Source organism: Rhipicephalus microplus, chromosome 8 (genome assembly GCF_043290135.1).
Source record: "Rhipicephalus microplus isolate Deutch F79 chromosome 8, USDA_Rmic, whole genome shotgun sequence".
NCBI classification, from domain to species: Eukaryota; Metazoa; Arthropoda; class Arachnida; order Ixodida; family Ixodidae; genus Rhipicephalus; species Rhipicephalus microplus.
The window spans coordinates 16,803,339-16,819,688 of record NC_134707.1 but is presented as its reverse complement, the minus strand read 5'-3'; the positions used below and the strand labels follow the sequence as shown (position 1 = coordinate 16,819,688).

At 46.9% G+C, this 16,350-nt stretch overlaps 1 protein-coding gene across 1 annotated transcript; it reads left to right on the top strand.

Moving 5' to 3' along the window:
• Positions 1-2,926: 2,926 nt before the first annotated feature.
• LOC142769349 (uncharacterized) lies at positions 2,927-15,861 on the top strand. Its single transcript, XM_075872511.1, has 4 exons — positions 2,927-3,175; positions 7,759-7,830; positions 9,771-9,860; positions 15,673-15,861. The coding sequence occupies exons 1-4, from the start codon at positions 2,927-2,929 to the stop codon at positions 15,823-15,825; spliced, it is 564 nt and encodes a 187-aa protein (XP_075728626.1). The 3' UTR covers positions 15,826-15,861.
• Positions 15,862-16,350: the final 489 nt, after the last annotated feature.

Below are 16,350 nucleotides of genomic sequence, written 5' to 3'. Positions count from 1 at the left end.
TGAGTAGACTCACTCAGACTCGGATCAAGCCGCGAGTCGGAGTCGGAGTCTGCATGAGTCGGCGTGAGTAATGTTTCCGTGCGCCCCGCCGCGGTGGTCTAGTGGCTAAGGTACTCGGTTGCTGACCCGCAGGTCGCGGGTTCGAATCCCGGCTGCGGCGGCTGCATTTCCGATGGAGGCGGAAATGTTGTAGGCCCGTGTGCTCAGATTTGGGTGCACGTTAAAGAACCCCAGGTGGTCGAAATTTCCGGAGCCCTCCACTACGGCGTCTCTCATAATCAAATGGTGGTTTTGGGACGTTAAACCCCACATATCAATCAATGTTTCCGTGAATCTCACCCCTAGTGAGTCCACTTGAACAAAGTTGTCGTGAGTCTGAGTCCGAGTGAGTCGCAACCACAATATACACTTATGGAGTGAGTCTGAGTGAGTTCCACTTTCTTTTGTAGAACTAAGGTCCTTTCTAGTCATCTTCAGCATTACCACCGGCCTTACCTGTATTCCTGTTTATACTCGCGTCTATTGACGGGTGTTCCAAAGGAGTGTCGTTCGTACACCGTTTCATAATTTCTTGATCAGAGGCAGGAATTGCAGAGGGCGTGACTGGACCTCCAGCCCACCAACATTTCAAGGGAAGTCCTTGATGAAAATATCTTGGGCTGTCATTCATTCAAGAAAAATTGCCCTACCCGATTTGTAAGCACTCAAAACTCGTTTCGGAAAATATCATGCGAAGCGACTCCAACAGCACCTATTACATGTGATATTGGTGTTAAAGAACACTGATGCAATGGTCGAAGAAGCTAATTCTAGGCCAACGGACTCATGAGTCGACTCAGTTAAACTCAGACTCAGATCGAGCAGTGAGTCGGAGTCTGAGAGAGTCCGGGACAGTCACAACGAAATTATGGAAGCGTCAAGTGATTAATTTAAAACATTGCTCATTTCACAAAATATTGAGTTTGTCTGACAAAGCTGCTGAATTGTATTTTCAATTTCCGTGTCTTAATTGCAAATTTTAGTTGTTGACTTGGGCAAAATGACCTATCAGTGTATTATGTAACATTTTATGTTGTTGTTTCTTTGCAGAAACGACGTATTTATTCTCGCTTTTCCACTTTTTTGTGCACATGCTATTTTATTTTCGTGACTATTCATTGCAATATGTCTGTACAGTATACATTGTATTGACTTGCGCTATGTATGTCCTGCGTGACGAACTGTCGTAGGAGCAGAAGCCTTTGTCAGGCCACATGGGTTTTAGCTTCTGCTTCCTTTCTGTTATAAACACAAGAAATAAAGTTAATTCAATTCAATAACATTTCGGTGAGCTGGAGTCCGAGTGAATCCGGTTGAAGTGAATTGGCGTGAGTGTAAGTCCGAATGAGTCCGGCCCTGGAAAATTTTCGCTAGTCTGAGTCCGAGTGAGTTCAAAGCTCAAGGTGCACTTCACGAGTGACTCCGAGTGAGCTGCACCAGTTTTGCCGACCTATGACACTAACACGTGTAGTCTATGCTCAAAGTCGCCCGACAGGCCCGGACGACGCCTGCCGGAATCGTACGAACGCCGTCTCCAGCGGACCTACGTGGCAGTGGTGGTCTTCATCGTGTGCCAGATCGCCATGAAGGTCTACTTCCTGGTGATGACCATCTCCGGGCTCGACGAGCCTTCCGGCGTGGCCCGCTTCGCCGCCATTTTGGCCATCGTGTCCGTCGCCACGGTCTGGTCCGGTGCGCCGGCTATCTGCGCCACCCTGGTCGGTCGATGGCTCAGCGCTCATGTCCGCCTCATTCGGGCAAACCTGGAGGCTGTCGGTAAGATGTGCAAAGCGAATGGATGAATAAAAAATAAAGTCGATTTCACGTAGCGAATGCTGTCGAAGCAGCAAATCGCTCTCATGCCAACTGCTGCTCTGCAGCTCGCGGCTTCTTCCTTGGGCGTACGGTATGCTTAAAATGTAGTCGTTCGATTTTCGACCATCCTAAATCATGCAGAAAGAAATTGTGTAGATATACAAGAATGTGAGAAGTAGTTATTCAGGTGGTATATATCACTAAAAAATATTCGTAGTTGCCTAGAGGATGCTTCAAACTTTGAGCACGCAAGGGAAATGTGTCACGTCAACTAATAATATAATACTGTTCTGTGTAATTATTACGAAATATGTAATTATTACGAAATAATTGTTTTATTAATTTCAAGGCTCTACTCTTTCAAGACTATGGTAGTTTATTCCTTTGTGTTTTAGTTTTCTTGCTTTTTCGCTATGGCGAACAATTACGATATGCTGCACGTTCACCGTTTTTAATAAAAAATAATTTTTTCCGCCAGTGATACCTTTACAATTACTGCTTTATATGTGCCTATATTAAAAGAATAAAATGATTAGAGAGTAAATGAAGCAAAAATAACGCCAATATATTCAGGCGAAGCTAGGAAAACAGTATTTCGACTCGTATTGCAGCTTAATTTTCGTAGTAAAAATATGGATTCTACTCAAAAAAGTAGATTTTGTTTTAATGGAGAGAAAAATTTTCCAACTGAACAACCACAAGGTAGAACGAACCTTGCCTTCGCTTCACCTTCACTTCTTAGCACGTCTGCGCGAGGTTGCAGCGGCAGTTTTTCGGCAGCAAATAAGGCATGTCACTGATTGTCATTTGTTTTAGTAATACTGCAGCATAAAACGTCAAAATGGGGCAGTAGTGCTTTCATTACAGAACAGTATCTTCCCCCTTAGACCATTAAAGGGTAGGTTACTTTGAACCGCCCTGCGAATTTGACACATTCGCAGAGAGTACACCGGAATTCGCGCCTGGCGGATATATTTCGTGCTCACCAAGACACTGTTCCGTTTCAGCTGCGCAGAGGCAGCACAGGGGCAGCAACCTCGGACATGCGCAGACGCCTCTCTTCACGTCCGACATGTTGGTGTCGACGCGACGAGACCTGTCGGAGCTCCGACGCATCCTGCGCGCCTGGAACGGCTCCCTGCAGCCGGGCCTGCTGGCGCAGTTTTCCAGCGACTCGCTGGGCATGTGTACCGCGCTGTACATCCTGCTGGCCGGCCAAGCGCACAGCGTGCGCGTCGTGGCGCAGGCTCTGGTGCGCTCCGCGCTCGCCGGCGTCGTCCTGTTCGTGGCCACTTGGAGCTCGGACGACGTCGCCAAGCAGGTGCGGCGACAGGGTTCGGGAATGGCCTCCGCGATAAGCTCCAGCTACTCACATTTGCTACGGCCATCCCATTGCTATCGTTCTAGAGGCGAAGTTCCTTAAGCCGTGGGTCATGCGTCCGCGATGTAGTAGTAGTAGTAGTAGTAGTAGTAGTAGTAGTAGTAGTAGTAGTAGTTGCAATAAAAATGGCCGTACGGCAAGTAGTACAAGTAGAAGTAGTAGTAGTAGTGGTAGTAGTAGTAATAGAAGTAGTAGTAGTAGTAGTAGTGTGATGATGTTTATTCGAGCAGAGAAGTCGCAACGAGGTTGCAATAAAAAATGGCCGAACGACAAGTACTACAAGTAGTAGTAGTAGTAGTAGTAGTAGTAGTAGTAGTAGTAGTAGTAGTAGTAGTAGTAGTAGTAGTAGGTAGCCACCTTTACGGCCAGACTAAAGGAGCGGCACGCGCGCACTCGTTTGAATTGAGGAGGAAACCCGCCAGTGGCAATCATTATTATTAAGATAGTTGTTTCTGATGAAGTAACCTACAGAGACAGGTATCAGAGACTTAATCTCTAATAAGATTTGCCTTGAAATTGATGCTTACTAAAAAAAATCACGGCATATACACGGACTGAATGATGATGAGGGGGACGAAGCGTTCGTGCGTCCGTCCAACCGTGAGTCGATCTGTCCGTCCATGCGTCTGTCCGACTTTCTGTATGCCCGTCCGTCTAGTGAACACTCCTAATACCACCATATAGCATCTTTTCACCATAGATTAATTATATACATGTACCGTCATCTAGCGAACGTTCGAAGAACTAATCCATCTAGCGGACATTCCAACAACCAAACGAGAGGTGGCTACCTACTCCAAACATCGAGGACGCACGACCCACGTACGGCTTAAGGAGCTTCGCCCTATCGCCTCTGGCACATGCCCGTTCTGTGGAATATCCCCTGTGGCACATACCTGCATATGAGTGGTGGTTACTACGGTAACGGGACGATCGGGTGACGCCATCAGAAGCTTCGCACCTAAAAAAACTAGTAAAAAAGGACGCACTTTGAGCACTATCTAGTCAGAAAAGGGTGCCACGTTAATGTCGCTGGCCGTAAGCTTTCTAGTTTGAGCAAGGCTGCTCTGAATCCTGGCCAAGTGTGACGTTACATCTCTCCTATAGTAGAGTACTAAATCGTTAACCTTTTTTTCTAAACACTGGTTCAGCTAGGTTGGGCCGCAATGCCATGAACTAGCGGTGGTGAAAGGTGAGAACTAGACACGAAGCGCAGGTGGTAAGAGAGGGCGCACGTGCCACTCCTCTAGTCCGGCAGCGCCACCTTTCGTTTATTCCTTGGAATGTTCGCTGCATGGCAGTACTTCTATACGTTGAATATATGATGAAAAGATGCGAGATGGCGGTACTTGAAGTGTTCACTATATGGACGTATGGATAGACAAACGCACGGATGGACGGATGAACAGACAGACATGCACAGATGAACTGACGCAGATACGGACGAACGCATGGACAGACGTACGGATGGACAGACGCACGGACGGACGGACGGACGGTCGCACAGACGGACGCACGAACAAACGGACGGACGCATGCACGGACGGACGGCCGCACTGATAGACGCAAGAACAAACGGACGGACGGAGGCGCGGATGGACTTACGGACGCTTCGCCCCGCTCATCATCATGCACTCCATGGACATCTTGTGTTTTTTTTAAAGCAGCGGCATGATCATGACCTCCGAGATGAGTTCTGGTGGCAGCGCACCGTTGCGCAAAGGTGCGCTACCAGAGCTTATCTTGGAGGCCATGGTGTAATTTTGTCAACGCCTTAACACACCACGTAGTGGTGCCGACGTTAGCCCAAGCCTCGTGAAGCTTATTCAGAGGTTTTAAGGCCTTGCTCATAGCAACTATCTATGTTAGAAACTTCTCTACACGTTGCTAGAGCTGATCATGGAGGCCATGGTTCGATCCATGTAGTTTCCTACATTTGCTGGTAGCAAATGATAGGTAGCACATGGATTTGCCTAGTCTTCGCGATTTTGGCTTTGAACGCATTTGTGGCTGTGCTTAATCTTGTGTTTTGATTTTACTTTGAATAAAAGAATGACGCGTTGTAAATGTAATGAGCTTACTTGGATGAGTCAGTCCTGAAAAGGTCAAGGTGCGTCACTGGCACTCTGCTGAACTTTATCCTGATGCATAGCGGCTGCAGGCCAGACTAGTCACTCGGAGTAAAAAGACGAAACGCTAGCAAATTCATTTAGAACCCATCATCGTTCGCATGCAGGCTGGAGCATCGCGCGATGCAGCTTCTCAAGTCAACAGTGCCAGGTTTGCACCTAGCATGGGTTTATGAAACTCATTACTTCGGATGCATTGTGAAGCATCAGGCAAAAAAAAAGCCTCATGTGTTTAATGAATTCACAACCGTTTAGGCTGGCTCGAAGGCGGAAGTTGCAATCTCATTTTTTATGTCAATCTATCCTAACCAACTTCCCCCTTACCATTCCAAAATGGTTTTCAACACCAAGCCTCATTATGTATTGCATTTGGATCAGCTTACTTTTGACCAAGCGACAATGATGACAGCCAAGGGACGATGTCATCACGTGACACCATGTTGTGTAGCGTCATACTGGCGTGAGCATTATCCAACGCGAAGCATTTCTTAGCGAACTTCGGCGACATTGAGCGTATCTATCTATCTATCTATCTATCTATCTATCTATCTATCTATCTATCTATCTATCTATCTATCTATCTATCTATCTATCTATCTGTCTCTCTGTCTGTCTCTATCTATCTATCTATCTATCTATCTATCTGTCACACCGGTCCCGTTAATTCGGGAGGCGATCGCCGGGCTAATTCCAAGGGCCGAAGTATCGGCCCCCCGAACCGCACCACGAAAGCGTGGACAATTTAGAAGTGGTCCTTTTTGGCGCGCCAGCGGACGCCGGCTGTGGCCCAAAGAACAAGTCAGAGCCGAGAGTTGATAAACAAACAAAATTATATTCTCAATAATGGCAGATCGAAAACAATACACAAGAATGCACACTCCACAATAGTTGCATACAATATGTCACCAATCAAACAACGTACTACACAATACCATCAGCCACACTCGAAACAACGGACACAGACAACGATACGCACTACAATGCAGTCGCATGCATTGAACAACCAAGACACTTAAAGACTAAAGAGATCGAAAACCTATCCAGTCCAAAGTTCTTGGAACAAAAGTCTGGATGATACTCTTCCGAGAATCACTCACTCAAAGTCCAGCGTTGTTGTCGTTCCGCTGCCCTCAAAGTTTCTCTTCCAGGAAACTTCGCCGAAGTTTCTCTTCCAGGAAACCTCGCGTCTTCAATTGGCCACTCTCCAAGCTTCAAACTTCTTCGCCGGAAACACGTCGGCTTCACACACGCAGCTGTTGCCACGCGTCTTCGCTCGATAGCGGTAAACACACACTCTTGCCTGTAGCTCTAGTCGTCACCCTTCAGGTGGAAATCATCTTCTCCCGCTTTGTCTCTACGGACAAAACCTTCGCCGACTACACGGCGGTATACCCTACGCGCTCTGGCGCTAACTTCCGTCTTCTCCTCCTCTCTCATGTCGGCTGCTCGATTAAATACCTTCCGCGCGAGATTCCAGAAGGTTCTCGTCATTTCGTCGGCGCGATGCGCAGCGGAGGCTGGGGGATAGCGCGAGACTGTACGAGGGCCGTCCCCGACAGATGACTCAGCCCGGCATAACCCGCCCCTTTCCTTCTAGAAATTTCCAGTGCTTGCTCGGCCGCCGAAGTAGGGTGAGGAGGTTCGTCGGCGAAGCCACGCTTCCGAGAGGAGAGGCTCGCGCGCCCGGGGAGCCTTTAGATGTTTGTTTTCTTTTTCTTTCTTTTTCGTTGACCTCGCGGCGTCACTCCGGCGGTTCGTCGCGAGAATTTGGCGGCGCGCCCATTTTTAGCGCTCGTTCTGTAACACTATCTATCTATCTATCTATCTATCTATCTATCTATCTATCTATCTATCTATCTATCTATCTATCTATCTATCTATCTATCTATCTATCTATCTATCTATCTATCTATCTATCTATTTCTACAATGGTATCAATACCACAATTGGTATGGCATAACATGACCGTATGATGAGCATAAGGGACTAGTCACAACATGAAAATCATTACATGTATACCATGTGATTATTTACATTTCATGACCTTGCTGCTCCTGCGGTGGTTTCGCTCACACGACATGTTGCAAAACAGGTGTGTTTTGACCTAACGTGAAAATCGTGAGATGTATGCTATGTAAAACGGGACTACATGGTATGCTCATTGTGCGCTCCCGGCCGTTTCGCAACCTTCGCATTTACGAAATTTGGTGTTACGTGACGTGAATAGATGACAAAGGTATATGGCTTGTGCAAACGTGATAACCGTGACATTTACGTCTGCCTCGCAATGTTGTGCCGATTTCAAAGTGAGATATGAACCTTCCTCATTCGTGATTCGCATATCACCGATTCCCATTGTACGTGGGATTTGCTTTTTTTTCTTTTGCTTTTCAGGTGGAGAAGCTTAAGTACAACATAGACTCATACGTGGAAAGTGGTCTCGTGTGCCCTCGATCACGGAAAGAGGTATCCATGTTGGCAATTATCAATAAGAAACACTAAAGAAATTTTCGCGTTGTAAAACAAAGATTTCCACGTTTACACATCACTACAACATCATATAGCTCAGTTAGTTGGTAAGTATATTGTTACGTAAAATGAGAAGAGACGTGACTATTTGCCAGTGTATTTACGCCGATAAAATCGGAGCGCAGCACACATAGCGAGTAGACCAGTCCTCTTCGTCGCCTTCTGTCCACAGAATGGTTCACCCTTCATGCGATAGCTACGTAGGAATATGTTCTAGAAGACTGGACGAGCAAACCCGCACACAAGATAGAAATCACGACACCACAGACCGTGGTTGAGAGGCGCACAAAAGTTGAACTTCAAATGGGCAAACTCGGTTCTTAAGAAACTGTGACATAGTACTAGCACGGAGCGAAAAATAGCTAATAAAAAGGTCAAAGAAGCAGGATTGTTCAAAGAAGTAAGAAAACAAGGAGAAGGGCTCGAAGTACTAGAAATAAAGTTTAAAAGAACAAATAGCAGAGCCTCTTTGTAGGTAATTTAAAAAGACATCGCGTGAAAACAAGAGAAAAAATTCAAGACACCGCCGCGGAGGTTTTAAATCTCTTTGGGCACCATAGACCAAGGTTCTCAGAGAACTTGCGACTTCGTTCAATGGTGTTTTCTTTCTTGCGTCCATGCTTGCATGCCCCATCCCTTATAATGCTTACACGTCATCCTCCGTAGTTTAGCCATGTGGTGTGAACCACAGGATGGGTGTCAATCCAGCACTATACCCAACAGGGGCGCAGCCAGAAATTTTTTTCCGGAGTAGGTTCAACCATACGTTATACGTGCTCTTGTGTGCTTTTTATTGTGTACATGTAGCTATAAAGTATGTATACGCAAGCAAATTGAAAAAAAAATCGGTGCGATAGGGCTTGAACTCAGCCCCCTCCCCCCTCTCCTTTCCCCGGCAACGCACTTCCCTGCGACCCTCCGTCTCCACGTGTTCGAGTTCTTCCACAGACTGTCTTATCAAGAGATCAAAGTCCCACAAAGACTAGTAACGGCAAGGTTTGTCTGGCCATGAATGATTCCAAATGCCCGTCACTGGGCACGAGAATTTCTATAACTTGCCAGCGCTCCAAGATACAACGCTACACTTCGATAGCGCTGGTAACACTCCCAACGCCGTACTCTCCCTTTGATCAAGTGCACCCGGACATTTTCGGCCCACTGTAACCTTGCCATGGACAAACTACCCTGTTGACCTACGCGCACACATCCACCCACTGGGTGGAGGCCATCCCTATATCACGAACATCACCACCAAGACGGTTGCTAGAGCGATTTTCTGCACAAGTGGATAGCATGCTTCTGGGTTCCATCTACGTAGAGTTGCCAAGTTTGGTGCGTTAAGCCCATCTGGCTACTTTTTTAAGTAGGTGGCCACAGAAAGTCGTCTTCTTGACTCTTTTTCGGCTACTTTCTTGTTCCCTCGAGTCGTTCGCATAATCACTGCAGAGCAGGAGAACCAGGCATTGGGGCACGCCATGTAACAGTTCTTAAGAACTAGATAGCCATTATTGTTCTTTTTTCCACGGTCGTTATTTTAAATAGGTTTGTATTATATTTAAAACATTCCCCCGAAAACCGCAGTGTTCCAGTTTCTTTAATTAATGTGTGGTGAACACCTCTCCCCTCTTCTTTAAAAAAATTCTAGCTACGGTTCTTAGAAAGACAAATTACTTACTTTATGTGTATGGGCACGTCAGTATGAGTACAAAGTCATCAAGAATGTCAAGGTATCCTGGCTCACAGCTGACTAAGTTTATTCCGGTCGGTCATACTCGACGGGAACTAGGAGCACTTCAATAAGATGTTTCTTACCAATATATTTCACGTAAGTTCCAAGAACTGCGCTGGGTCCGTGCAAGTGTTTTTTTTTTCTTCAGTTTCAGACATTTCTGCTATCATTGAACAGCAAAGAGTTCCTCTTCACAGCCACTGGATTTTTCGACTTGAAGCTGTCCCTATTGTCCAAGGTAAGTAAACCTAAAATGACCACCCACCGTGGTAGCACTGCAGGTACACCGTATCTAGTGGCATAGCCAGGAGCTGGCCCACCGTGCCTGTGCACCCCCATTCCAAACTTATTCGCACCTTTGACAAAAAAATTAAAAATAAAGGTGTTGGAAAAACCTGTCCCAGCATAAGCATACAAGATTTACAGCCAATTGAAAATAAATAAATAAATAAATAAATAAATAAGGGCGTTTAGTTAGCACCTAAAGCACTAATTTACATTAAAAAGCCAACTTTGAAAAAAAATTTTGGGCAAAGGTAGTGCACTCGTCTCCATAGTGGTCAACGGGGACATATACATCGCAGAGCGATTAGTGATTGGCCCGTGCGTCTTAGCTGAGACAGTCCCAGCAAGAAATGATAAGGCAATAAGATCCTCCGCGAACACTAGTTCGTCCATTGGCAGCAGGGTCCCCACTGATTTTCGAGCGAAATCCGCCAAACGACGAGTGAAAAGCCGCTATTTTTCTTCGAATTTCACCAAAAAATCCGCCACTCTACATATGTGTGGCATGCCTAGTAATAAAGATGCTAATTATGTATATCCCCGCGGAGAACAATACCGTCCGTAGCCCTTTTTTATATTGATGATTTTTTAATGCCTTTTGCATCACCCGCTTCACATGGTAGAACTCGGAAAGGGCCTGCATGTACCATCAGCGTCCCGAATGCTAGCGCCTCAAAAGTTTGCGACGGTGTCAGTTCCTTCTTGCAAATTTCGAGAATTTCATTGAGTGGAATCATGGGTTTGATAATGGAACAACTTAATTACACAACGAAGGTAGGAAATTTGAAAACAGCGCATAACCGTCGCAATGCAGGTACCATGTGTTCTGTGTGGTGAAGTTCGCATCAGTGAAGTTTCTGAAGGCTGATTGATTGATATGTGGGATTTAACGTCGCAAAATCCCCATATGTTTATAAGAGACGCCGTAGTGAAGGGCTCCAGAAATTTCGACCTCCTGGGGTTCTTTAACATGCACCCAAATCAGAGCGCGCAAGCTTCTGAAGGCTGTCCAAAGAAGCCGACTTCTTGGCCGCCCCGAAAAGAACGTTATTAATAAATTTCAACTATACAAAAAATTAGGGCGTACTACGGCAGAGAAGAAGTCGACAAGCTATTTACAGCAGTTGGGGCTGTGGTCAACCATCAGCTAGCCACTTCAGAAGCAGAACTTTAAACAAACCTAAAGCTCTTAAAGCTCCTAAAGAACTTAGCACACACTACCACTTCGTGGCACGTGAGAAATCCGCTTACCTAAGTTGTGCTTGCAGGTTGCTGGTGGATGCACCAGTGCGCCAGTGCCTCCACGATCTCGGTGAATTGAGGAGGTGCACACGAAGAACAGGATAGATGTACTGAATAGCGCATATTCAACCTCCTACCAGTGATTTCATAAATTGATATAGCGAGTTTAACGTCCCTAAACCACCATATATGATTATGAGAGATGCCGTTGTGGAGGGCTCCGGAAATTTTGACCACGTGAGGTTATTCAACGTGCAACCAAATCTGAGTACACTGGCCTACAGCATTTTCGCCTCTATCAAAAATTCAGCAACCACAGCCGGCATTCGATGCCCCGACCTGCGGGTCAGCATAGACCTTAGCCACTAGACCACCGCGGTAAGGCCACCGCCTACTGGTGGGTCTAAAAATACAAAAAAAATAAAAAAATGTTGTCGCGCGTTCATTTTGAACACGCCTCGAATAGAATGCATAACTTAGTCGAGACCTAACCGAAAATTGCCCCAAAAATTGCCATGTCGCCACGGGCTACTCTCTGATTGGGCGAAAAGTAGCCACCAGTGGCAACCCTGATTGGCAGGCACAGAGCATCTTGAGTCGTCTGGAGGCATCTTTCACGGCCCCGTACTATGAAAAGGACGTAAAAAAGTAAGATAGAAGATAAACTAAAACACTGCCCGGCGTTAGTGCGAACACCGTGCCACCCACCATGTGTTCAGCAGGATGGTCATGAGGTCACATTGGGCCGCCGTTGAGCGAGGATGACGTCATGGTTTAATTGTGGTGTGTGCCCGCAGACAAGAACAATGCGAGAGGCAGAGGCCATCGAGGATTTTTAACCTCGCCAGTGTATGGCGTACAGGACAGCTCTACCTCCACATCATTCCAATCATGCCGGCGTGGATTTGTCCGCTGCCCCCTGGTTTTCATTTCCAGCATCTTGGCACGCCAATATAGCGCGAGGAATTTCACTGCCTACGCACTCAACTAAGGTTAAAGAACGGTGTCTCCTACCAGCTGAACAAGTTTAATGATCAGTGCGCGGTTCCTTGCGTATCGTAGCAGAGACGCATACCTCTTCTGCTCGTAATCAGCGCGTGGCTGGATTTGTGCTGCCAGATGTCGGGTTAAGGGGCAATCAAATATATAGTGATCATGATGAAACAAGCGCTAAAGATACACACTCAGACAGGACACAGACAAGCGCTTACTAGCAACTGAAAATTTTATTTCGAAGCGAACACTAATAAATACATCACACGCATGTACGTCATTCCCAACTTGTGTATTTTTAGTGCTTGTTTCATCGTGAACCTTTACCAACAAGCCCAACTGGCAGTCATCCTATAGATAATGATCAGTTCCATCGCAAACTGCGCCGCACGAACAGACCCGTTCCTGGAGCATGTTAAACCAGTAAAAATACAAGTGAAACCGACCGTGCCCCGTTAGGAAGATGACGAGGGCTTTGTTAGATGGCAACCAAAGAGGTGCGTCCAAGACGTGTGGAACCCATTTGAATAGGTCAGTGTCGGTGCTATTCTCCATCCATTCGAGCTCCCAACGCCGGAATTCTTGCCTCCTCAAGGCACTGCGGATCGCCCTCGCAATGAGGGGAGCCTGCCTCGTGTCGCCCTATCGGGCCGCATGTGCAGCGAGAAAATCCGTCAGCTCATTTACAAGAAGTCCTGAATGCCCCGAGAGCGCACTTGAGGTGACGATGGAAACATCCCACAAAGGCTCTTTATTTTTCGAATTCTCGGGTTGGTCATACAGAACCCTAAGATCATGACAGTGCCTGGAGCAGGGACAAGCAATCTGTGTATACCCGAACAGTGGTGGCCGAGCCCTTGTTCCTTATTTAACGTAACGCCTCGATCAGAGCGACGAATTCCGTGTAGTACGTGCTCGCTGCGTGGTCGATACGATACCTCCGTACCGATCCGATTCACTTGCCCGGGCCCAGCACGATGAACGCCGCCACTGCCGAACGATCCGTGTACGACCCATCCGTACATACGCGTATTCCCAGCATGCTGACCATCCACCACGTCTCGTCGCGCGCGAGTCTACAAAACGAAAAGGCGTGTCTGGCCGCGGGATGGTCCAGCCAGACGTCCAGAGCGGGGAGGACGTGGTCAGGCCCTTAGGACAGCTCCTCGTATTGAATCGGCTGACGCGAGACTAGCAGCCTGAACTTCGCGGTGGCCCTGTCGTGCTCCAGAGTGATTTGTGGAGCTCTCACTAACACCTGAAGGGCCGCCATCCGCATTGTCCTGAACGCCCCCAACAGGTTCAGTCGAATGGCGCGTTGCAGGGAGACGACGCGGGACTTGATGCGACAGTCTGGGCATAGCTCGTACCACTAGGCCGGTGAACAATACGTAATGGTAGGTAAAACAACGCTGTGATAGAACGCCACATTTTGCTTGGGGTGCAAAGGGCCCACGAGCAAACGTCCCAATCTTTGTTATGAGTAGTTCCGTATTTTTTTTTTAGGAATTCAGCATGTTTGAAGAAAGAGAGACGCGCGTCGAAAATGACCTCAAGAATCCGCAGCGACTCCTTGTACATCAGGTTTTTGTCATCTGGACTCTGGCGTATCTACGAGCACCACTTCTACATATTACGGTGTCCGTGAGAATACAATACGCAGTATGTCTTCTCACTGCTGAGAGTGACCTTCGCCCTGACAGTCCACCTGGCCGCGTCCCTCAGCAGCGCGGACCCGACCTCTCCCAGGTGCTTTCGGGAGTCTGCAGGGATGACGATGATATCACCGGCGTACTATTGGATCGTGACCCCTGGCGGGAAGAGGAGGCACAGAAGGTCTTAAACGATGGCATTCCATAGCATCAGGGAGAGCGGGGACCCTGTGGACTTCCCAAAAAGGGGCACAGTGGGGCCAAGAGCCAGACCGTTCTGAATTTCTCGCGACTAACGCATCACGAGCCACAGCTCTTTTCTTCTTTACCCCCCCCCCCCCAAACGTTTTCGCCACCCCCCGAAATCAAGCAGGCTCTCCCCCAACAAAAAATTACACCATCTACGCCGCTAGGTAGATGGTGTCGCATCGTTAAGCTACAAGACACGTATTTGTTTCCAGGTGATGGCGACCACATTCGAACGAGTGTTATGCTCGATAACACCACTTGTACTTGGAGATAGAGAAATAAACGTTTATTTTGAAGTCCCGAGCAAGGCCCGGCATAACCCTAAAGTGGGAGGGTTCTCTAGTCCAGGAACCCTCTGGCTTCAACTGCCCTCTTGGCCCTGGCGACAACGAGGACGAGCTCGGCCTCCCACGTTTCGATTAGGTGGACGTCATTTAATACAAGCTCTGCTCATTAGCCGCATCACGTATGGCACGCCATACGACAGTTTAAAAACCGCCGAAATGGAAAAGCTGTACTTAGCTTCAAGATTTATATGCATGAGACAGAGGCCCACGTGGTCAAAATCAGTCCAGATGCCCCGCACTACAACATGCTGCATAGTGATGCTACTGGCGGAATTCAGTCGAGACACGGAGCCATCCACGGGTCAGGGCGGGGACAAACCGAGTAGCCGGGGCTAAGAACTAGAGCGTTTATTTTAAAATATTTACATCCTTTAGGCAACGTGACACTACATGAAAGATAGGAAGCTCCCATGGGCGTCTCTGCGCTCGCGTTTTATATTCTCCGTCTATCCACCGATATTGGTCCCTTGTAGCTATACGGCGACCTTCTTCAATCATAGGTCACCAACTGGCCTCCAACAAGTTTCTTCTTAACTAATTTCTACTGAACTATCGGTTAAAGGAGGGCTATATGTTCGTAAAAAGGAATACACTATTGTGTACTTTCACACGCGTTGTACTAGCTGTCTTGCATTTTGTACCCTTATTGTTTATCTTACGGCATATTTTGTCTACTAAGAGAAAAGGAGTAGCCCGTGCCACCATAATAAATTCAACCTCTCCTATTTCATCACTTTAATAACAAATACGAAGTCAAAGAAAATTCGCCTCGCCCGCTGTTTATTCCTTTTTAATTCGCACGATTACCTCCAGCTAGCTAGATACTAAAGACTGGTCGCTGCAAGAATATGATGAAGATGATGGCCTAAATGCATGGCTCACACTCACTCTGGGGGCTTGGCCAAGAAATGAGGAATTACATAGAGCGTATCACATATTTGTAAATCTAATGAATTACAAAGTGGTGAGAAGAAATTAAATTGGAGAGAAGAAATAAATCCCGGTAAAAATTACCTAATTAGCTGCAGAAAAGCACGTCGTCGTTTGTGTGTGTGTGTGTGTGTGTGTGTGTGTGTGTGTGTGTGTGTGTGTGTGTGTGTAGGGGGTGGGGGAGCAGGCCAGCTGAAAGAAGCTTTCCTTTTGAACTCCTCTGTTGTGGGGCTGTGGTCTAACCTTGCCCCCCTAAGGGGTGACCCTGGACTTGTTAATGAGCATGTTATTTGTGAAATTTATTTATTATTGTTAATCAGCCATGCTGATGTCAATCAATTACTCTTTCCAGCTTGCCGGCGCCGTCTTCATACACACAACGATATTGATCCAGATGATGCGCCTGGGTCGAGGCTGCGTAGGAACCGCATTCTCCTCGACAAATCAAGACGATCATGAAATCGAAGCTGAGGGAAGAGACTACATTGCGTCGTATTTTTACTAGAACACTTCCCTGCTTTAGGTCCACAAGAATAAAATGAATCCTCTATGAATACATAAAAAAAATCTAAGCAGAAAAATCCGCAGGCTCATTTGTGCATTCGCCTAAGACATCTCGAAGACAAAACCTTTTTCTTCTACTTCTCAGTATATTTAATGATACTCCCTTGCATCCCTTCGAAAGCTTTCTGCATATCTAACGAGATTTAGCATATCCTCCCGGATCGGATGCATGATAACTAGGCACGCCGAGTGACCCGTCGAACATCGCCGTGTTTTCACTGAAATTATCAGCTGTAGATTTACGCAGCACGTTGGGGTTAAATGAAGATGCGTTGACTATGTGGAAGGTTCAATTGACTTTATGCGCGATATATGTTGCCCTTCCATCCTCACTGGTACAAGAAACTGGCAAAAACTCACGTTTTTGTTTAGCTCTTTCTCAGCAAGAAAGTGAGCAAAAAAATGAAAACTAGCACAGCCTGGTCTTGCAAAGCACGGACTGATGGTCTACTTAACTGATCTGTTT

Coding starts and splice junctions, on each gene's coding strand:
- LOC142769349 (XM_075872511.1), top strand. CDS start 2,927: ATGTTGGTGTCGACGCGACGAGACCTGTCGGAGCTCCGACGCATCCTG. Junction 3,176..7,758: donor CGGACGACGTCGCCAAGCAG/GTGCGGCGACAG, acceptor TTTGCTTTTCAG/GTGGAGAAGCTTAAGTACAA. Junction 9,861..15,672: donor AGCTGTCCCTATTGTCCAAG/GTAAGTAAACCT, acceptor TACTCTTTCCAG/CTTGCCGGCGCCGTCTTCAT.